Here is a 24,619-nt window from a genome sequence, read left to right as displayed (position 1 = left end):
TACCTGTAACAACATTTCCACTGGAATCTGTTACAGAAATCACAGCCTGGGTAACTTGGTTTCCACTTGAATCTAAATTGATAGTTTTGAATTTTTTCAAAAGTAATAAAATATATTTATAAAAGTTTAATACTGTCAAGTTATACCTGTAACTGGGTTACCAAAGGAATCAGTAATAGCTATGGCTGATTGAGTTACAAGATTACCACTTGAATCTAAAAATATCAATGTTAATAGAAGTTATGCACTAATTGTAATTATTTTTTTGTTAAACAAGTGATTTATTGAAACTTTGACCTGTAACTAGGTTACCACTTGAATCTGTTACTGGAATAATTGACTGAGTAACTGAGTTTCCACTAGAATCTAAATTTAAATAAATTTGTCATTGATATTCAATTCAACTAAGTTACTACTAGAATCAGTTACATGTAAAATAGATTGTGTTATACCATAACACTAGAATATAATATACAAACAATTAATAGTTAAAAGACTTTCTTTGAATAACATTATTTAAAAAAAGTATAGAGTACCTGTAACTAAGTTACCACTGGAATCTGTGACTGGTAGCACAGATTGTGTTATTGAATTTCCACTAGAATCTGAATTCATTAAAAAAATTTATCACATTGAAAGATTCAAATCAAATATGTAAACCATTAATTTTGAATCTCTATTAATTTAAAAATAATTCTTTAAATATTTTAAAATATTGAATACCTGTAACTAAGTTACCACTAGAATCAGTAACAGCTAACACAGATTGTGTTACAGCATTACCACTTGAATCTGATATATAAACAAATATATATTAAAAGACTTTCTTTGGAAAATAAAAATATTGAATACCTGTAACTAAGTTACCACTAGAGTCAGTGACAGCTAACACAGTTTGGGTTACAGAATTACCACTAGAATCTGATAAGTAAAAATTAATTTTGAATCCCTCTTATTTCAAAAATAAGCCTTAAATTATTCAAAAATATTGAATACCTGTAACTAAGTTACCACTAGAATCAGTAACAGATAACACAGATTGTGTAACAGCATTACCACTGGAATCTAATATAATAACAATTAATTACTAAAATACTTTATTTAAAATAAACTATTTAAAAAAAAAATTTAATACCTGTAACTAAGTTACCAGTAGAATCTGTTACTGGCAACACAGATTGTGTCACAACATTACCACTAGAATCTGATATGTAAAGAATTAATTGATAAAAGACTTTTTTTGAAGAAAGAAATATTTTAAAAAATATTGAATACCTGTAACTAAGTTACCACTAGAGTCAGTGACAGCTAACACAGATTGTGTTACAGAATTACCACTAGAATCTGATATTTAAAAATTAATTTTGAATCCCTCTTATTTTAAAAATAAGCCTTGAACTATTCAAAAATATTAAATACCTGTAACTAAGTTACCACTAGAATCTGTTACTGGTAACACAGATTGTGTTACAGCATTACCACTTGAATCTAATATGTAAACAATCAATTGCCAAAAGACCTATATTGAAAAACACTATTAAAAAATATTGATTACCTGTAACTAAGTTACCAGTAGAATCTGTTACTGGCAACACAGATTGTGTCACAACATTACCACTAGAATCTGATATGTAAAGAATTAATTGATAAAAGACTTTTTTTGAAGAAAGAAATGTTTTTTAAAAATATTAAATACCTGTAACTAAGTTACCACTAGAGTCAGTGACAGCTAACACAGATTGTGTTACAGAATTACCACTAGAATCTGATATTTAAAAATTAATTTTGAATCCCTCTTATTTTAAAAATAAGCCTTGAACTATTCAAAAATATTAAATACCTGTAACTAAGTTACCACTCGAATCTGTTACTGGTAACACAGATTGTGTTACAGCATTACCACTTGAATCTAATATGTAAACAATCAATTGCCAAAAGACCTATTTTGAAAAACACTATAAAAAAATATTGATTACCTGTAACTAAGTTACCAGTAGAATCTGTTACTGGCAACACAGATTGTGTCACAACATTTCCACTGGAATCTAGAAACAAAAAATGAGAAATAGTTTGAATATATTACTGAAAAACGACCCAAACTTTACAAATTTTATGAAAATTTACATAAAACTAAACGAATAATTTTGTAACCTGTAACTTTGTTACCACTGGAATCTGTTACAGCCAATGTTGACTCAGTTACAGCATTTCCATTTGAGTCTAGAAATTAAAAATTGACATTAACCAATCTGCTATATAGTCCTGTAATATATTTTTTTGAAAATATTTTTTTTTTAATCTAAGTTTTTACTTAGATTAATCATTGTAGATCAAGACAAAAAATTAAGATGAATATTTCTTTTTCCAATTTTTTCTTATTAATTATATCTTGAACTGAGTGTCCATCTGTTTGTCAATCTATCTATCTTATCTCATACCTGTTACTATATTACCACTAGAGTCAGTAACAGTGGAAACAGAGAGAACATTATCTGAAGTACCAGCAGTATCACCTACATCATATAAATTCTTTTAAAAATAATGTCTTTCCATAAGATTGGTGTATTTTTTTTTATTTCTTTAGCCTAACTCCAGACGGGATCCTACTCCTGCAAGGCTACTCAATACCCAATCTAACCTAACCTTACCTGGTTTAAAGTAATCAACAATCAAACAAATTAACAACAATAATTAAGGTGATACAATATATTGTTAAGAAATATGAACATAAGAAGTGATAGAGTATCTTTATGCACCACAAATAAAAACTTTATATATACCAGGTATTGGAGGTAGAGGTCCACTTGATTCTAATGTTAAAGTTGTAGTTCCTACTAATCCAGCTGTTGTCTATAATAAAAAACATTGGCTTTCTGTCTGTATATCTGCACCACCATTTGCTCTATATCTGTCTGTCTATCTTTCTTTCTGTTTATCTAAACTGATTCTAAGGTTAAAGTTGTAGTTCCTACTAGTCCAGCTGTTGTCTATAATAATAAAAAAAAAAACATTGACTATCTGTCTGTCTCTCTGTACCTCCATCTGTCTCTATATTTGTCTGTCTTTATGTCTGTCTATCTGTATATCTATCTGTCTCTCAATTTGTCTGTTTATCTGTATTGATTCTAATTGTACAGGTCATAGAGTAGTCTACATAAATACACATTTGTCTGTCTGGCTATCTGTACGTCTGTCTATTTGATTGTCTAACTTTGTGTCTAAACATATTTCTATCTATCTATCTATGTATGTATCTATCTATGTACTAATTGGAGAAAATAAAGAGCATATGGTTGTCTGTTCTGTTGGAATTATATATAATAAGTTGTCAATTGTTCCTCTTATTGTTATTATATATCTATCTATCAATCTAACTATCCATCTATGTATCTAAATATATATTTATCCATTTATCTATCTACTAACCGGAGCAAAGGGTGTACACTGTACATGTGATTGTCTGTTCTGTTGGAGGTATATAAGTTGTTAATTGCTCCTCCTTGCGATATTTATCTATCTATCCATCTATTTACCCATCTTTCTATCCATCTATCTATCTTTCTACTAACCGGAGCAAAGGGTGTACAGGTGGTTGCCTATTCTGTTGGAGGGATGTACGTTTTTAATTGTTCCTCTTATTGTTATTATATATCTATCTATCAATCTAGCTATCCATCTATGTATCTAAATATATATTTATCCATCTATCTATCTACTAACCGGAGCAAAGGGTGTACACTGTACGTGTGGATGTCTGTTCTGTTGGAGGTATGTAAGTTGTTAATTGCTCCTCCTTGCGATATTTATCTATCTATCCATCTATTTACCCATCTTTCTATCCATCTATCTATCTTTCTACTAACCGGAGCAAAGGGTGTACAAGTGGTTGCCTATTCTGTTGGAGGGATGTACGTTTTTAATTGTTCCTCTTATTGTTATTATATATCTATCTATCAATCTAACCATCCATCTATGTATCTAAATATCTAAATATATATATCTATCCATCCATCTATCTACTAACCGGAGCAAAGGGTGTACAGGTGGTTGTCTGTTCTGTTGGAGGTATGTAAGTTGTTAATTGCTCCTCCCATAGCTCAGCTTCCAAAAAGCAACTTCGTGGTCCTAGAAATTATTTTGATTTATATCCAAAATAATGAGTTTCGATCTATCTATTCATTTATCTTTCTATATTTCTATCCACCTTACTACCTATGTATTTATCCTATTTTGACGAATGACAGAAAAACAGCTAAAGGTTTTTTGTTTGTAAAAATGCATAGAAAAATATGGAATATGTACCTACAAATGGACATACTGACGGACAGTTTTAACCTTTTTTTATATGATAAAACACAATCTTATGAAGAAATTTTTTTTGCTACCTCAATATCCGGTTATCCGGCCCATTCCTAGAATGTATGTACCCACCTGAAACACAAGCAGTACACTCGTGATCTGTCTGTCTATCTGTCTGTCTATCTGTCTGTCTATATGTCTGTCTGTCTGTCTGTCTGTCTGTCTGTCTGTCTGTCTGTCTGTCTATCTGTCTGTCTATCTGTCTGTCTATCTGTCTGTCTATCTGTCTGTCTATCTGTCTGTCTATCTGTCAGTCTATCTGTCTGTCTATCTGTCTGTCTATCTGTATGTCTATCTGTCTGTCTATCTGTCTGTCTATCTGTCTGTCTATCTGTCTGTCTATCTGTCTGTCTATCTGTCTGTCTATCTGTCTGTATATCTGTCTGTCTATCTGTCTGTCTATCTGTCTGTCTATCTGTCTGTCTATCTGTCTGTCTATCTGTCTGTCTATCTGTCTGTCTATCTGTCTGTCTATCTGTATGTCTATCTGTCTGTCTATCTGTCTGTCTATCTGTCTGTCTATCTGTCTGTCTATCTGTCTGTCTATCTGTCTGTCTATCTGTCTGTCTATCTGTCTGTCTATCTGTCTGGTATATCTATCTGTATATACCCATATGAACCATAGCCAGTACACTCGTGATCTGTCTATCTATCTGTATATACCCACATGAACCATAGCTAGTACACTCGTGATCTGTCTATCTATCTGTTTATCTATCTGTCTATCTATCTGTCTATCTATCTGTCTATCTATCTGTCTATCTATCTGTCTATCTATCTGTCTATCTATCTGTCTATCTATCTGTCTATCTATCTGTCTATCTATCTGTCTATCTATCTGTCTATCTATCTGTCTATCTATCTGTCTATCTATCCGTCTATCTGTATATACCCACATGAACCATAGCTAGTACACTCGTGATCTGTCTATTTATCTGTCTATCTATCTGTCTGTCTATCTGTATATACCCACATGAAACACAGCCAGTACACTCGTGATCTGTCTGCCTATCTATCTGTCTATCTGTATATACCCACCTGAAACACAGCCAGTACACTCGTGATCTGTCTATTTATCTGTCTATCTATCTGTCTGTCTATCTGTATATACCCACCTGAAACACAGCCAGTACACTCGTGATCTTCTATTTCACAATTAGAGTACAGAAAACAGTAGTTGGCAAATCTAGAAAGCATACACATATCAAATTTCAAAGTTGATGATGATCCCTAGTATAGTTAAGTATGATTTTGGAAGCATAGTAACTCTATAATTGTTACTAGAAAGTCCGTACGTCCATATAAAAAATTATGTATTCTTTTAACGACAATTTTTTATGTGGTATAATCAACTAAATTATCTGGTTTTTGGAATACTGATTCCTATTACATGTAGGTACAATGTGAAAGAGAAGCATCTTTATAATCAAGACCTTCATATTTCAGTATGTCCTTAAAGAGTATCCTGCATTTAACCAGTTTTGCAGCAAATTTACTTACAATTTTGTTTATATATTTATTTTCCACAGTTTTAGACAGTTTTGTTGATCTTATAAGTTTTACTTTTACTTTCCGCGGAAAGCTGTCTATAATATGATGCAACAAATAAATAATCCTACCTGGAATCAGTTTCATCAAACCAGGTGAAATGTTGACAGCGTCGCCGAGAAAAACAGAAATCTTGACATGCCTTTTCACTCATAATTCGATCACTGAAAAATGAGAAATTTGTTCCAGTATAAAAAAGCATGTATAGCATCGTATTACAGACAATTTTCTACAAATATTAAAATAAAAAATAATCATAACATTAATACCAGTTTAAGTCCTTGGTTTTAATCTTATAATTTTTTATTCTAATATCTGCGAAAAGCTGTCTATAATACGAGGCTATTAATAACTATTCTATACACAAAAAAAGATGTTACAAATCAAAGTACCTGTTCTCCTATAGTAAAATATTTTAGTTATGGCCTAATTAATTATGAATGCTTTAAAGATTGGTATCATAAAGGTTTTTGTATATTTTTCAAGGATTAATTTTACATTTTACATAATTTACCCATCCCATTTCCCCTTGGGGACAACTCTTGAAACTATGAAAAAAGCCATAAAAATAAGGGGGTGGGTAGTTCCTTCCATATCCTACCTAACCCATGTAGGAGGCCTAAATCTTAGGGGGGCCTAACCCAGTTCCCAACCTAACCTATCCTAATAAAAAATTAAATACCCCCCCCCCCCCCACGGCCTTTTTTTGATTTATTTCACAACTCTCCAGGGTACAATGTGTGAAATATAAAAATACCATAGAAAACCTTACCTAAATCCAACAAACGAGGTCCAATGCGCGTCACATGCCAGTTTCTTGCTACACGTACAATCTGCTCCTCCCCTTGATAGATATATAGATAGATAGATAATAAATAGATAGATAGATAGATAGATAGATAGATAGATAAATAGATAGATAGATAAAAATATAGTTATAGGTATATGATTTGTTCACAAATAAATATATCAATAGACAGCTAATAAATAATTTGTTTAAATCTATACATCTTTTAATTTCATTTTTAAACCGTAAGATTTCAATTAAAGATGCCATTAATTAATCATTTTTTAAACCTCAAAATTTCATTTAAAGATGCCATTTAGTAATTATTTTTTTAAAAACTATTGCAATTACTGTTTAATGAAGCTCATAGACATTGCATTTAAAAATAAATAAATTTTGTATTGCATAAATTTAAAAACAAGGATTATAAAAGTGCACAGTCGTCCATCTGTCTGAAGCAACTACTAGATCTGTTTGATATTACTACATCTTTGCTCTTCATTGATTTCCCTCAAAACTCCTTGTCGAACACGGAAACCACTCTTTTTTTAAAATGGTTTACCTTTTCTGCTGCTATTTGTTACCTGGGTCATACTTAGGTTAGGTTATATTTTTAATCTATTTTTAAATAATAGAGTGAATAGAGTGAGGGGGGGGGGGAGTTGAGTTTTTCTTGTGTTTGTTTTTTAACTTTGTTAGGTTATATTAATTACTAGCGGCTACGCCTCTAGAGGCCTCTAGTGGCACTTTAAATGTTTTTTTTTAAATATCTATATACGTCTATGTTGCGTTTGACGTTGATAAATCGAGAAACGTAATTTTTTAAATTTTTTTTTTGTGATTTCTCTTGGGAGGGTGGTGGTACCCTCCCCCAAAATAGATATAAACCTTCTCGGAACTTATGAGAATCTAACCTGTTAAGGAGAACCCGATCGGTTCAGCGGTTAGCGAGTTCCTTCGGTACAAACATACAGACAAACAAACAGACATCCTGTTACTTTAGTACAAGGATATACAGCGTAAACCCACAGGGTTGAGTAACCACAGAGATATAAGCCCTGCAGGTTTAAGACAACTCGCTACTTTTTCTTATATTTCAAAATAGGGGGGGGGGTGCTCGCTAGGAATTTTTATTTCAAGTATTATTGCAATTCCATCATAACCCACAAATTAGCGGAGTTTTACGTACCTTCAACGTTCTAGAGAAGTTTTGCTACAAATAAATTAAGTTTACGCTTAATTAGGCACATTTGTTAAAAAATTAAGTAACATATTACCTTATTCAATTTTGGAATTTTCTAATAATATTCATAAATGAATTTTAAAAATAAAAATGGTATTTCTTTCTCCTTCTATTTAATAGCTACAAAAGGCAGAATTTGATAATTTAGAGTGAGATTACTTTATTGCTACTAGCTTTTTTTTTTCTCTCTCTCTCTCTCTCTCTCTCTCTCTCTCTCTCTCTCTCTCTATCTCTCTCTCTCTCTCTCTCTCTCTCTCTCTCTCTCTCTCTCTCTCTCTCTCTCTCTCTCTCTCTCTCTCTCTCTCTCTCTCATACTTTCTCCTCCCTCTCACAAACTTTTTATCTCTCACTCTCTATTTTTACTTTTCTCACCTTTTTTGGTGAGTTTTTTTCTTTATTTTATTTTCCCTTTCATTTAGAGGTGCTAAAAACCACACAAAAAAAGTTATAACAAAAATAGTTCTAAAAGCCTTTCTTATCATTTTTTGTTTATTGATTTTCTTATTAAAATAAACCTTACACAATTGTTTATTTATTTAACTTTAACTTTTTTTATTATTTGAAGTATTTTGAAAAAAAACCTCTATTTTTTGTAGCCGCTTTTATGCATTTTTTAAATTGTACCAGACCATTTTTTCGATTTATACAATCCTTTTTTAACAATCAAAATAAGGTATTTCGAAAAGCGCAACTTTTCTTTAATCAGGATCGGTCCGTCCATCCGAAAAAGATAGCTCTTATCGTTCATTTAGACATGTTAGAATTGTCCTATTGGTTTAGGAACGCTTTAGAAAGTGTAGCAACTCCAGAAAATCCGTACGTACGTTCATTTAAAACATGCTGATTTCTAACTTTTTGTCAACTACTTTTATAGGATATCCTTAAATGGAATAACAAGGTACAATATTAAAAGCGAAGCATTTCTATAATTAAAATCTAAAAATGAGAGTATGTCTTTGTTCTTAACACTAGTAAAATGTTCTAAAATTGCGTTGCGTACAATATTTGTAAAATCAATGTGTATTCATAATTTTTGGTCTATTTATAATTGTGTTGAAAGTTCCAGGGGGGGAGAGGATATTGGGCTGTTTATATCACTTGTCCACTAGTACAAAAAAAGTAGTGATAATGTTTTCTAATTAACATTAACATGGCTTAACAACTTTTATTAAATTTTGATTATTTAAATCATTAAGTTGAGTGTCCATAGTACCATACGTTTTAACCACTATTTGTATTCTACAGAAGGGGTTATTTTGTGTATCATCATCGGGGATGCATCCCAGGACATAACTAAGACATAAATGTATTGGCCATTGTCTTATCCCTTTAAATCCCTGAGAAATTTCACTGTTCACCACTATTTGATATCTGCTGTAAAAATCTGTGGTTAGATGCCTTTTAATTGAATTAGAGCAAAATCTTTGCATGCATACGTTCCAAATAATTTTGTTCAAATTATAAAAGTGAAAAAAAGATAAGTAGCTTTTTATAGTGCCTACTGGTCTAACATTGGTCAATTTAAATCAATACTGGACTGCCAAATATATACTGTTCTTCCATTTGTAAATTAAAATGAATACTGGCCTACCTTTGGTCAAATGAAATGTATACTGGTATGCCACTGGTAATTTAGTTTGTGTATTGGCCTATCATTGGTCATTTGTGTTGTATGGTGCCATATCTTTTATGAGCACTATAAAAGCTTTTAAAGATAACCTTAGAGGTCAAAATTTGAAATGATGATTCGGAATAGTCTTTGTGAGGTTTTAAGAGATTTTCAAATAAATTTATGATTTAAAGGCCAAAACGTAATTTATCATGGCCTGCGCCCCTAGGATATAGGGGAGAGAGGCAGTAAAATAGCCTAATACAAGCGAAAGACTTAAATTTAAAAATAAAAAAAACCTAAAACCTTCTAAAGCTTCCCATGTGATGGTTCTGTGATTAGAAATTCATTTGGTTCAAACGTTAGCATCAGCGGTTTCTTAACGGATAGACAAAAACTAAATACTTTAACTAGCAGCTACGCCCCTAGAAGCCACCCGGCCAATTAAACTGATGTGGGGGGGGGGGGTTGTCATTGTCATGCTCCCCCATTTCATTTTTTAGAGAAAAGTATACCAATTTTTTGAGTGTTATCATTTTTTATTAGGATGGTGGAGATACCCTCTCCAAAATAGTTTAAAACTTTTCCTGGACCTATAAGAAGCTTAACTCTAAAGGAGAACCATATCGGTTCAGCGGTTATCGAGATCCCTTGCTACGGACAAAAAAAGCTTACTACTTTATATAATATCCATAGACACAGTGTTTCGCCCTTTTAGGGCTCATCGGTATTTAGTCACATTAACTGAACACTTAATATTCATTGTGTGAAAATTTGTGTAACATTTTTATTTTAAAAATATACTTTTCAACAAAAATGTAAACCATTTATTCGCTAATATTATTTTATGCAATTTATTTGCATTTAATGTTATTTTATAGATTGGTTTTTCATTTTAAAATAGAATATAATATAAATATGTTTCATACTGTAATGGATTTATTATTACTTAGATCTTACACCAGATTATCCTCACCCCCCCCCGCCCCCCCCCCCTCCACTCCAAATGGACAAACGAACTTACCAATGAATGACAGGGGAAATAACAACCTAAATTGACGACAGTTTTTCCCCTGTCATAATATTGGTTAGATCATGAAGTTGGGTGTCCAAACGTTTCAACCACTAATTGTAATCTACAAAAAGGTTACTTTTGTGTACCATCACTGGGGATGTAAATCAATTTATTGGCCATTGTCTTTTTCCCTTTAGATCCATAGAAATAAAGACTTGAAGTTACTTACGTGTAGCATCCATAGCAGTCCACCATCTTATTGCAACTTGAGAATAGAAAGCAGCTGCCGCCGAGAATAGGGGCAGCTGGACTGTGCCATGTAAAGTGGCTGCATCCTTCTGTTTCCCGGCATTGCTCATTGCAGGCCTGAAAAATAAAATGGCGTGGAGGATATACAAACTGGGGGGAAGAAAAAAGAGATGGGAGAAAAGGGGGTTTTCCCCATCTCTTTTGAAGAGATTTTCTTCCCCCCTTCCCTTTTTCGGGAAAGAAAAATATGACGTAACTGGAGTCGTGTTCCTCAAAAATTATACAAAATCGGGAAAGTTTGTATATCCTCAATGGCGTGTATCACAATAAATTAACTAAAAATCAAAATGGCGGCGAGGCATTATCGTAATTGAGTAAGTGCGTCCAGCTGTTTCGCAGCGTTAAAGACAAAAAGAATTGAAAAACAAAATGGAGATGAAGTCCTGCCAGGTAGAGTAAGGTACAACCTTTTCCGTGGCATTGCTCATTGCAGGCCTAAAAAACAACATTGCGTCTATCACAATTCACTGAAAAACAAAATGGCGGCAAGGCACTACAATAATTCAAGTGCGTCCTGCTGTTTCGCGGCATTCCTAATTGCAGGCCTAAAAACAAGAAGGCGTCTTTTACAATTAACTGAAAAACAAAATGGCAATGAGGTCCTGCCAAAATATAAGTGAGGCTTTCTGTCAAATAAAATGCTTGGACGTCCTTGGAGGCTAAGATCTGCCATGTAAATTAGTTGCCTATAAAAATGACGTCATACTTGTCTAACATTGGTCAATTTAAATGAATGTATTGTATGAAGTCATTTTCTATAGGCACTATAAATTTTTCGGCCATTGTCTTATCCCTGTAGATCCCTGGAAAACTCACCTGAGCAGATTCAATTCCAAAATCGACGGCGACAACATTTTCGTGATCGTCTGCGCACGTCAAATCTAAAAGAAATATCGGGTAATGTCGGTTTCGCGACATCGTCTCTTAATGGGCGTTTCGTCGTATTTTCCCAGTTGCTTTCCTTATTTCTAGCACCTACGGGGCAATCCTTAACATTTACCTTACCTAACCTAAAATAAATTATTAAAAGCTAAAGTGAACATATAACGAACCGCCCCTTAAGAGGCGACGTTATGAAACCGACAATCCCAAAAATAGCTATAGATATTATGTCAATAATTCTATAAATATAAATGTATAACAAGACAACGACCTGGATCCCCATATTGGGGGTCCTTTTTAGTCTGCTAGCAAATGGCTTTCTGCCATTTTGTAGCGACTTAGCTGTGTTAATATTTCAAATGCTATCGGTTCGTTCAACAGACGTACGATCATACTCTAATTAAAGAGAAGACGTACAACTAAAATATTTTTATTGTTTTCCGGAATGTCATTGTCTACGAAACCGATTAATATCCGCTGGAATGGAACCGGTTCTCAGCCATACTGAAAAATCATGTATAGCATCGTATTACAGACAACTTTTCACGATTGTTAAAACGAAAATCATAAAATTAATACCGGCTTTTGTTTGCTCGGGCCTTAGGTCCCTTGGGGTAACAAAACTGGATTTAATCTTAAAATTTTTCATCTTAATATCCACGGAAAGCTGTCTTGAATATTTATATGCGATAAATAACTAATAAAATATTAAAATTTAATTTTCCATGATACAATACCTGCTAATGGACAGTCGGCCAATACTGTTTGTATACTGTAAAAATATCATTTTATAATTAAATTTATGTTTCTTAATTTGAGCCAAGAAATTCTTTCTATTTTTAATATTATAATTTGACACAGCAGAAGTTTTTTTTATGTCTTTGATTCTGTTATGTTTTGGCCAAGACTCGAACCCTTCAAATCCCCATCGACGAGCGGATTCGCTACGCGTTACGCTATAGATTAGGACTAGGTAGTTTGCATAAACTTTTTAACGTTTTGGGTTATGACGCAATTTGGTAAGAGACTCGAAGTATGTAATCGAAACCGATCAATATCTACAGGATTAGAACAGGTTCTCAGCCATACTGAAAAATTATGCCTAGCATCGTATTACAGACAATTTTCAATAAATATAAAAAATGAAAAATCGTAGAATTAACACCAGTTTTGTTAGCCCTGGCCTTCGGATCTTAGGCTCTAACAAAACTGGTTCTAATTTTATAATTGTACATTTTTATATGCTCGTAAAGCTGTCTATAATGCGATGCAATAAATAATTATTATTAATTAAAAAATGATTCCTGTATGTTGTGCACAAGAGTAGAAATATTAGAAGTCTTGTTTCTTCCACTTTCTTCTGAAAAAATAACAAGGATCACAACATTCATAATAGGGAATAATATATTAGACAGTTTAAATTATAGTAGTAATAGATGTATAAATATACATGTATAATAAGAGATATAAGTTTTCCGGAATTGTAATGTAGGGAGTAGATTTGAAATCTGCATCAAATTTTAAGGATTTTTTTTATAAAATTCGTTTTTTGTAAAATTCTTTATCTAAAAGCGAAAATACATTTTAAGTTAATTAATTTTGACCAATAGGATAGGTGGATTTTAAACTACCTGCGCTCTAATTGGTTGAATGATGTACGACATCCAATCAGAGCGCAGATTTTTTAAATCCACCAATCACAGATGCCAAAATTAATTAACTTAATTTGTATTTCCGCTTTTAGATAAAGAATTATACAAAAAACGAATTTTATAAAAAATCCTTAAAATTTGATGCAGATTTCAAATCTACTCCCTACATTACAATTCCGGAAAACTTATATCTCTTAATGTATAACCCAGACAGCTACCTGGATTAAGCGGTGGGAAGCTTTTTCATCGGCTAGCAAATTTCTTACTGTTTTTAGTGGCGACTTAGCCGTGTTAATCTTTTCGAAGCTATTGGCTGATATTTAAAGACCCAATGGAAATCGGCACAGGGTCCCAACACAGTTATTTAACTCCTGCCCCCTCTATTCTTTTACTTAATTTATTGAGTGATACCCTGTATAATTTAGAGGTCTGAAAAATTCGAAGTGATTATGACCGTATAACATTGTTACTAATCGTCTTATAAATCACCATTTGAAAGTTCAAAATAATGGAGGCATTGTGTCAGAATAGCATTTGAAAATCTCGCTAACCATTGCACCAATTGAGATCTCAACTGTAGGGAAGATGGTTTTGGTCTATTTTTCTACTTCTGTCTTTCACCGGTTGAATTAATAACGCATAGATGCTAGGGGTAAATAGTAATCATACAAATTATTAAAAACAAGGCTTTTATAAAGTTAGGGTCAGTAGGTAATGGTTAGCTCTGATTGATAATCGCCTCAACAGCGTTTTCATGGTGTTTCTTATAACAATTAAGTACAATTTAAGAACTAGCCAATTTGGCATAAAAAAGACAGACCCATCAAACATTGATACATGACGGGTCCCTCTAGTTCTTGATGTTTGACAGATCTTTCTTTTTGATGCCAAAATGGCTAAGATTGTGATAGAAACCTGGTTAAGGTGTCTATAAAAAGGTCTTTACATGCCCCATCAAAAATTCTAAATATAATGGGGTCTATCTGCAAGATTTTAAGTATTAAAGACGATTTGTTCATTTTTTAAAAGACAGAGCCACCATGTCTCAATGTTTAATGGGTCTGTTTTTTTTTATGCCAAATTGGCAAGGATTGAGGTAGAAATCTGTTTAAGGCGTCTATAGAAAGGTCTTTATATACCCCATCAAAAATTCTGAACATTATTGGGTCTATCTACAAGATTTCAAGTACTTTAGACAGTTTATACTTTTTTTAAAAAGACAAATAATTTTAATCTTAATTTGTAATAAAATATGCACTCTCCATGTAAAATTCTCCAAAGGGGCTAGGAATCGAGCTGTAGTGCTCAGGAGAGGTGAGTAGAAATCAAAATCAATAGTGTTATCTCATTGTCATTGCTTGGACATGAATTGGGTCATTTTTTGTTAGTTTTTGACCAAAAATGTAGGGTTTATATTGAAAAGAGTGAGGCGATTGTTTTTTTTAAACATCCTTTATATTAGCAAAATAAAAAGAGCTGCAAAACTTAAAATAAAAGTAAACTTATCCTAATACTAAAGGCCCAGGCCAATAAAATAGGAATCAATTGGACAATTGCTCAAAACCGGTTTAATCCCCCGGAAATAAATCGGTTTGGAAACCATACTGGAAAATCCATTCTATTATTTATTGTGTTTTATAACTGAAAATTAATGCATATAGCACAGCTGCTCTATAACCTTATGCATATATAATAAAAGTCAGTTTTACGGTTTGATAGCTTATTACCCAATTGAAGTAGGCTTTATAAATGGAAATAGTTATTTATCGCTTCGTATTATAGACATGTTTCCAAGAACATCAAAATAAAAATTATAAGATTAAAACCAGTTTTTTTAGCCCATAGGGGCATAAGGCCGAGGCTAACAAAACTGATTTTTAGTTTAATATTGCTGAAAGTTATCTGTAATACAAAATTTTTCAATATCGCAGAGAACCAGTTCTATTCCAGCTAATGTTAATCGGTTTTTCAGAAAATTTGTTTTATCTTTTTTATTGCTTCGCTACATATCAAACGTTATTGTGCTTGTTTTATTGAATATTATCAATTTACATGTAATAAAGTTTTTACTATAATTTATGATAGGAAGGAAAAAAACAAGGTCCATTTTTTCAATAGTAGCCAAATTTTCTTGAAAGAATAATATAAACTTTATGAGGTGTTGCCACTTTTACCACTAGCAAAAATATCAACTGTCAAAATTACACCTTTACTACTGTCACAAACACAAATTTACTGTCATTTTCACACCCAATAAATTCAATGAGGCTGTCAAATTCACAGTTTTGATGACAAAAATACACATATTTTAATATTAATATTAAGTATTTTAATCAAGTTGTTTTAACTTATAACTAGTAATGCTTATTAATTAGAAATAGAGGTACAGAATGACAGACTCGCAATCGGTCGTTTATAGAGAAGTTCCGTTGTTACAACAACAAAAACAAGAATAATAATGTCGATATGTAGCGCAGCAACAATAAATTGGTAATTTTAAATGTTTTTTTTTAAAGCAAATCAGATATTTAATCTAGGGGCGTAGTCGCTAGTTTAATTATAAAATATAAAATTAATAAAACATTGACTGTGCTTTTTAGTGTACCTACTCTATTATATGAACTTATCCTTATAATAATTTAAAGAAACAGGCAAGGGCGTCCAAGTTCTTTCATTTGAGGAACCTACTGCACCCACAAATTCATTTTCCCGGGGTGGGGGGTAATCTTTATATCATATAGGAAAGGACATCCAAGATTTTTTTTTTTTTTTGGGGGGGGGCTAATCACCCATTTACCCTACCTCCTTTTGGACGTCCTTCCAGGTAACAGGGTATAACTATTTTGGGGGAGAATTCCACCACCCTCAAAAAACTCATCGAATATATCATCGAATTACAATTACAATTTTCCCCGAATATTAATATAAAAATCGAAGAGCTAATACCAGTTTTGTTTGCCCGGGCAATAAAACTGGTTTTAATCTTTTTTTCATCTCACTGTCCGCGGAAAGCTGTCTGTTATATGATTCGATAATAAAATATCTTCTCTATTCTAACTGTATGCTATTGTTGTTAACTTATTAACTCAATTACTGCGCTATTCGTGCAAATACCAATCCTCGTTTAGTTTAATGTTTATTGACAAGCAGGGACTAGGGAATGCTATTCTGACAAACAATTCGAAGTGAAAAAATCCACACAAACCTCTTCCATTATCCCCCCCCCCTTCTTACCCACTTTCCTTCGGTTACATAAAAATCAAGTTTTACGCCAACTCTACGCCAACAAATATTTAAATTTCATCAATTTGAAATTGAATTAATTTGCTGGATCACAGCCCGTGATAGACAAGCTTTAAAGAAATTGGAGTGTAGTCAAGTATATAAATCTAAATTTTAAGTAGATGGTCGAATAAACCTGCGCATTTTTCACATTATTTTCTAAAATATAACATAAAAAAGAATACAAAACGCTCTCAAAATTTTCGAATCATAGTAAGAAATCAAAGTAGCGAGTTTCGTCGTATTTCGTCGTAGCCTTTATCCTATTTCTAGCCCCTGCAGTAGGCTATAAACTTGCGGGGAAATCATTAACACATACCTAACCAAACCTAAAATAACCTATCAAAATCTACTGTGAAAATACATCGAAAACCCGCTAATCAGAAAATTAGGAAAATTTATATATGTTAGGCAAGGGGCAAAGCGTTTGAAGCTTAAGATCTCAGTAACAACTAGACTGATGGTGCTCTACTTTTCAGGGAACTTACTGTTCTAGTGTGTTCAACAACAAAATATAGGGGGGAAACTCATAAATACTCGCAACGAAGCAACTTGCAGTACATATTGACGTTCTGACTGAATGTTTTATTATAAATAAAATAATGCAATTTTTAAAACTTTTATGAAAACATAAATCAAAATTTATGCACCTTATAAGCGAAGGTCATAATTTATTAAAGACAAAAAAGTTATACGTGATAAATTATTAATTTTGATGTTTTAAATATTTTGAGTGATTTTTGACACTTTTAAATTTATGTCTGTCTGTCTGTTAAAATATCTATCTATCTACGGATCAACAATTCTATACGTACATATCTATGTATATACTACCAGTGGCTACGCCCCTAGAGGCCTCGAGAGTCACCTGGGGGAATGAGGGGAGGTAGGTCGACCCTCCAATTTACATTTTAGTTTTCAAAGAAAAAGTAAAAATTTGTGTTGACGGTATTTTTTCCAGATGTTTTCTCTCTGGAGGGTGGAGGCACCCTCCACCAAAAAAAGTTATAAACCTTCCATTGACCCATGAGAAGCTCTAATGTAAAGGAGAAACATATCGGTTTAACGATAAGCGACAGATAGACAGACTAACACCCTGTTACTTTTTAGTAAGGATTTATTTGTTGGTTCTATAGGGAGTACATAGGGTGAGTGGTTATCATTGGTAGTCCTTTCAAGATTAAGATTAGTGGTGGAAACGTTTAGACACCGAAGATTTATTCAACTTAATATAATTTTTAATAAGTTACCAAATTTTTAAAGCAAACAAATATCTATAATACAAAGTAGCATGATGTTTGTCTGTCCGTCCGTCCATCCGTCCGTCTGAATCTTAAGATCTCGGTAACCACTGAACCGATCGGATTCTACTCTTCAGGCAATATACCTACTGGTCCTGTGGTGGTTTTATGCTATTTTCTTGGAGGGTGGGACACCCCCATCCCCACAAAAAAAACAAAAATTACCCCCCATTTTTTATATTTTTTTTGAACCCAGTAAAAGTGTCTGACTATGACGTCAAAAAAAATTAGCAATTAACCAATGAGAGACCGCTATATATTTTACCATTGGTCAATTACAGTGAATACTGGCTTCTCATTGGTTAATTGTTATTTTTTTTCTTACGTCATAGTTCGACACTTTTACGAGGTTCATTTTTTTTGCAGAACATTTCCTTGGTCCTTTTTTAAAAGCGAAGCTTTTCTATAATTAGGGTCGGTCCGTCCGTCCGTCCGTCCGTCCGTACGTCCGTCCGTCCGTCCGTCCGAGATAGTTAGCTTTTATTCGTTAATTTAGGCATGTTAGAATTGTCCTATCGATTTCAAACTTTGCATGGTGATTACTGTAGTAGTTAGGTTCGATTTAGAAAGCGTAGCAACTCTATAATCATTACCAGAAAGTCCGTACGTCCATTTTAAACATGTTGATTTTTCTACTTTTTTAACAACAAATTTTTATGTGATCTAATTATCCGTTTGATCTGATTTTTGGTATGTTGATTCCTGAGACAACAAAGAACAATATTTTAAGCGAAGCAACTCTATAATCAAGTCCTAAAGATGTAAGTATGTCCATAAACATTATCCTGTATCAAGCAGTTTTTCAACATATTTACTTACAATTTTGCTTCGAATCTTATACTTTTATATTCTGATTATTCAGTTCAGACACTATACAAGTGTAAATGTCCGTTTGTCTTACCGATTCAGTGCTTCGCTTTTATGGATGTTGTCATCCTTGTTTACTGAAGATTTACCTGGTCCTTTTACGAATTTCGCCTTAATTTTTAAACTTTGAGGACTAGTTTAATTAACATCCCAATGTTCCCTATCTATCTATCTATCTGTCTATCTATCTTTCTATCTATCTATCTATCTATCTATCTATCTATCTATCTATCTATCTATCTATCTATCTATCTATCTATCTATCTATCTATCTATCTATCTATCTATCTATCTATCTATCTATCTATCTATCTATCTATCTATCTATCTATCTATCTATCTATCTATCTATCTATCTATCTATCTATCTATCTATCTATCTATCTATCTATCTATCTATCTATCTATCTATCTATCTATCTATCTATCTATCTATCTATCTATCTATCTATCTATCTATCTATCTATCTATCTATCTATCTATCTATCTATCTATCTATCTATCTATCTATCTATCTATCTATCTATCTATCTATCTATTTATTTATCTATCTATCTATCTATCTATCTATCTATCTATCTATCTATCTATCTATCTATCTATCTATCTATCTATCTATCTATCTATCTATCTATCTATCTATCTATCTATCTATCTATCTATCTATCTATCTATCTATCTATCTATCTATCTATCTATCTATCTATCTATCTATCTATCTATCTATCTATCTATCTATCTATCTATCTATCTATCTATCTATCTATCTATCTATCTATCTATCTATCTATCTTGTATACCTTGAAATTATCCATTATCATATCCATCCATAGCAGAAGCTGGTCCTGCTATCTAAAAAATAATAATCCTTATACTAAAGTAACAGGGTGTCTATTTGTCTATGTGTTTGTACCGAAGGACCTCGCTAACCGCTGAATCGATCTGATTCTCCTTAACAGGGTAGCTTTTCATTGGTCCCGGGAAGGTTTATAACTATTTTGGGGTAGGGTACCACCACCCTTCCAAGAGAAATCGCCCCTAGAAAAAAAATTTAACCCACCCCTCAAAAAAAAAAATTTTTTCTTTTAAAATCTAAAATACCTAATAAATTGGGTTATCAAATTCGACCCTCCCCTCCTCAAGTGCCCCTAGAGGAGCGTAGCCGCTGGTACTACACATAATAATTACCAAATGAACAAAATGAAATTATATTCTTTTTGTAAAACCCACAAAAATTATGATTCTTAGAAGAAAAAAACGAAAACGCAAACGTTCTTTTTTGGAACATCCCAAACATGTGGATATTTAAAAAAAAAATTTTAGGTTGGATTTAAATGATGGCTTTCAAATGCTTGATGGAGGGGGAATCTAATGTAATTCCAAAAAAGGTGTGTGGGGGGGGGGGATTTGGGCCTCTAGAGGCTAGGGGTGAAGGCACTTGTTTATGTAAAAGAGTTATAAAAAAGTGAAATTTAAAATGATATTATTTCCTCTCAAAATGCGTGACAATTATCATAAATACCCAATATTTACACTTCCTTAATGTTATACTCGGTTTTGGTTCCACAGAATTTGCCTTGTTGGGGTATTAGAAACCAGACCACTTTAAAATTGTATGTAAAATGACCCTTAAGAAAGCTTCACTTCATAAAATGAAACATTCAGCTTCTCAAACTTGTAACTGATTGATGATTGAGTTTTTAAATAGTTTAAAAGTAAAGTAAGTTGTTTTTGTAGAATCTAGGTTTCGTCTGGCAATATGTTAAAATTCGTGTACCTCTTTGGGAGGTGTGGGAGGGGGGGGGGGGGGATTGCTGCGATTTTAATTTATTTAAAGCAGGAATAGAAACGCAATTTCTCTATTACTTTAAGGGTAATTGAATTGGGGCAAGTCGACAGACAGTCAAACATCCTGTTATGTTTCATAAGGATTACTCGTATTGTTCAACATTTTTGGAAAAAATTGCTAGCTTGTTATTGATGCGCTACTTTAGGAACAATTATAAATTTAAACAGGGAGGAAGGGGTAATATTGCTGTTTATTACACTAGTCTCCAAAGTTTTACAGTTTCATATCAACTTTGGGGACTTTAAGTTCATTGTGATTGGTTGGTTTATTAAATTGATTGTTCGAATGTTCCAACCACTAATTGTAATCTAAAGAAGGGGTTATTAAGTTTATCATCATTGGGGATGTACATCAGTTTTTCGTCTGTTTTCTAACCCTTTAGAGCCCTGAGTTTCAACCATACCTGTTATAAAATTATCCATCCTGCATTTTCTGAAGAGAATATTATCCCTGCTAGCACACATATATAATTTTGTTCTTGTTCTTATTTCATATTCGTGCAAATTGGCATCCGGTTCATTTTTTTCGCATATTTTCACTTTTAGGTTCTTAGGTTAGCTCTTAAATATCTGAAATGGCTTTATAAATCAACTTTCTTTTACTTTTACTAAATTAGCTTAAAGCAAGGATGACAAAATGCATAAGTAGCCAGAGAGAGAGGGGACAATGGGCTGTTAAATACACTAGTCTTTAAAAAAATATAAAAAAGTTTTCTTATTCGTTGGCTCAACAACTATCGGGACTTTAGTGAATTTTGATTGGTTGCTTCATTAAGTTGAGTGTTCATTTGTTTCAACCACTAATTTTAATCTACAGAAGGGGTAATTATGTGTATCATCATTGGGGATGTACATTGATTTATCGGCCATTGTCTTTTCCCTTTAGATCCCTGTTAAGTATAGCGAAGAACATAAATACAAAAAAAAATTAATAAATGAGCAATACATTTTATTTACAAAGAATTTCCTCCATAATATTAAGGCAAACATACGGACAAATTAATATATACACTGGATTCGTATAGTTCAGAGAATTTAAAAAAAAAAATAAGCCGTCTATATTTAAAAGAAGCTAAGAAAATTGAGTTTCATTTGTCGCCTAAAAGATATCCCTTTAATAAAGAAACACTACGTCTTTCTGTTTCTCTGTGTTTGTGAGTGTGTATTTTTGTTCCGAAGGATCTTGCTGATCGCTGATCTGATCAGGTCCTCCTTTATAGGGTAGCTTTTCATAGATCCTGGGAACGTTTATAACTATTTTGGGGAGGATACCCCTTACCCTCCCAATAGAAATCAAACAAAACAAATTCCCCTCCCCCTTTTTCTTTCTTTTTTTCTTTTTAAATCTAAATTAAGAGATTGGGTTATCAAATTCAACTACCCCCTCCTCAAGTGCCCCTAGAGGCCTCTAGAGAGCGTAGTCGTAAGTTTAAAGTAGCTACGCAATTACAGTACAGCGTAAATTCTAAATACAAGGCAATCTAAAATAAAATGTCGATTATGCGTAAATGATGTCAAAGAAAACTACAACTTAGATTTAAATGTTGGTTGAAAACTTTGAACACTACAGGTTGCAACCAACCAATCAAAATTTAATATAAGATCTAAATATTTTGAGCAAACAAATAAGATACCGTATTTATAAAACTTTGAGTAAAAGTATAATTATATTCCAAAATCCCCTCCCTTCCTGGATAGTATATCTTCTTTTATATTCGACAACAAAAAGTAAGCGTTGTTAAAGTTTCTAATGCTAATTTTTATAACATGTTTTACATGTGTGGAACAAAATTTGTACGATTTTGACCAAAGTAGTCGAGCTACGAAATAAAAACTTAAATTTAATATTATAGAGTGGGAAGCGTTCGGCTCTCGACTCAACACCGCGTCAAAACTAAAGACGTTAAAAATGGTTCCTACTGCTGCTAGGTCAGATGCACAACATTAATAGTTAGAGTAAGGGGAACACCTTGGCCCAAAACAGGTGCAACTCATTACCATGCACATTTAGGACTTTCAGACAAATTAGATTCTAAGTCCATTTGTAGTGCAGAAATAACTAGCTAGTAGAGATTCTAAAGTTAATTCTTTCTGGCATTTAAACTAATGTTTTGGTAGTACTTTCCCTCAAATTGAAGCTGTTTGTAGTGCCTCGAAGTAATGAAGGCATACAATACAAATGACCAATGATAGGCCAATACACAGAATAAATTACAAATGGCAGTCCAGTATACATTTTAATTGACCAATAGGCACTATAAACATCTTCCTTTAATAAGCAAACACAATTTCTTTAATTAAAGGAGAAATAATTTATCTTCCATTGTCCTATTCTTTATCTATTACTAAAATCTTTAAAACAAAATTAGCAGAAAAAGTATTTTTTTAGAGTAGCTTCCTGCAAGGAAGAGATAATTAGACCACAATAGTAAAACACGTAGCTTCTTCACTTTCAGAGAGAGACATTTTTTCTTAAAAACAAATTAGAAAAAAACATATTTATAATCCTATCATATAAAGTAGCAAGGTTTTTTGTCTTTAGTTAAAGAATTGGATAACAAGCTAAAATATAGGGTATATTCCTATTCGTGGCAACTCCACTTAAGGGGCGTTTATTCGGATTTTCACAGTAGCTTTTCTCCTATTTCTAGCAGCTGCGGGGGCAATTGCCTAATCCTACGGGGCAATTACCTAACCCAATATAACCTAAAATAACCTATCAAAATTCATTTTAAAAATACGACAAATCGCCCCTTAAGGAGCGTTGCCACAAAAGGGACTATATCCAAAATATCTTTTATAAGAAAAAACAGTATACTTGTATACAGTAAGCATTTAAGGATATTTACGCGTTATGAATTAACACTTTTAAATCTATTCTAGCGGCAACTACATTTTATATTTTAGTTTCAACACGTTTTTTTGAGAGAAAACCTACACCCTCAAATAGCTATAAACCTTCCCAGAACCTATGAGAAGGCTCCTGTAAAGAGAAGCATATCGGTTCAGTGGTTAGCGAGATTCGTTGATACACACACACACACTGACAAACACACAGATACGCAGACTTTAACTTTATATAAGATAAGAGGTTCTACTTTTTATTTGATTTTATGAAAATTTTCTCCATTCCTGATTTTGACTACGAAAAATTTCTTTTTAATAACTTGTTTAACATTAATATAAAAAAAATTTACATCTTAGTATATACAAAACTATCGGCTACGCCCCTAGAGGCCTCTAGAGGGAGTTGAATTTGATAACCATACAAACAGACACCCTGTTACTTTATTATAAGGATTGCGCCAGTTCTAATCGCTGCACGGTCAACCGCGAAAATGACTTAAATATTGGCAGTATATAATAAATAACAAGCACAGAGATATCCATAAATCATTCCTTAAAATAACAATCAATATAAAGGCCAAAATACAGAAATTTTATCAGATAAGATTTACACCCCTTTTTTCCTTCCAAATTACCAAGAGCAAAGATATTAGGTAGAATACTACTTACTAATTATAAGCATGATGCAAAATTAGTTTGTTCGACTTCTATCATGCATGCTATAATTTCTTTTTCTTATTTTTAAAAACACACGGACAAAATAAATTTCAGAGAAGCTTTGCTTTAAAAAAATGCATAAGAATGTAACGTAACGTGCGTGCAAGCTTTCAATTGGAAAATTTGGCTGCATTTTTAAAGTTAATAAAATTTTAAGAAATAAATAGGACAAATATGTCCACAAGATATTAGAGGAGTTTTTAATTGCTTTAAAGAAAAAATATATCCCAAAAAATTAATGTGGAGGATCAACCCCTTAGATGAAAACTTAAGACGAAACCCCTAAGAGCTTGAATTTCAGCCACTAGTAGTTCTAAAAAAATCATAAACTTTTATACAAAATTCTGCCAAA

General features: G+C 32.6%; 1 protein-coding gene and 1 long non-coding RNA gene across 2 annotated transcripts in view; both read right to left on the bottom strand.

Moving 5' to 3' along the window:
* LOC145334373 (uncharacterized) overlaps nt 1-11,724 on the bottom strand; it is a 105,568-nt gene extending 93,844 nt beyond the window's left edge. The window contains exons 1-17 of the mRNA XM_080179827.1: nt 11,687-11,724; nt 10,787-10,927; nt 5,979-6,071; nt 5,475-5,545; nt 2,439-2,513; nt 2,152-2,220; nt 1,977-2,045; nt 1,841-1,909; nt 1,556-1,624; nt 1,420-1,488; nt 1,136-1,204; nt 997-1,065; nt 724-792; nt 537-605; nt 298-366; nt 147-215; nt 4-72 (exon numbers count right to left, since the gene is read on the bottom strand). Coding sequence (XP_080035953.1) covers nt 4-72; nt 147-215; nt 298-366; nt 537-605; nt 724-792; nt 997-1,065; nt 1,136-1,204; nt 1,420-1,488; nt 1,556-1,624; nt 1,841-1,909; nt 1,977-2,045; nt 2,152-2,220; nt 2,439-2,513; nt 5,475-5,545; nt 5,979-6,071; nt 10,787-10,927; nt 11,687-11,724 — 1,246 coding nt within the window. The remainder of the gene's footprint in view (nt 1-3; nt 73-146; nt 216-297; nt 367-536; nt 606-723; nt 793-996; nt 1,066-1,135; nt 1,205-1,419; nt 1,489-1,555; nt 1,625-1,840; nt 1,910-1,976; nt 2,046-2,151; nt 2,221-2,438; nt 2,514-5,474; nt 5,546-5,978; nt 6,072-10,786; nt 10,928-11,686) is intronic.
* Nucleotides 11,725-13,056: 1,332 nt separating this feature from the next.
* On the bottom strand, nt 13,057-21,241 carry LOC145334124 (uncharacterized). Its single transcript, XR_013884720.1, has 3 exons — nt 21,108-21,241; nt 19,656-19,707; nt 13,057-13,112 (listed from the first exon to the last, which is right to left on the bottom strand). It is a non-coding gene; the product is annotated as an uncharacterized LOC145334124 (long non-coding RNA).
* Nucleotides 21,242-24,619: the final 3,378 nt, after the last annotated feature.

Source organism: Acartia tonsa, chromosome 12 (assembly GCF_053477335.1).
Source record: "Acartia tonsa isolate MP-2025a chromosome 12, ASM5347733v1, whole genome shotgun sequence".
Lineage (NCBI taxonomy): Eukaryota > Metazoa > Arthropoda > Copepoda > Calanoida > Acartiidae > Acartia > Acartia tonsa.
Note: the sequence above shows the minus strand (reverse complement) of the source record. Positions and strands in the feature narration are given on the sequence as shown.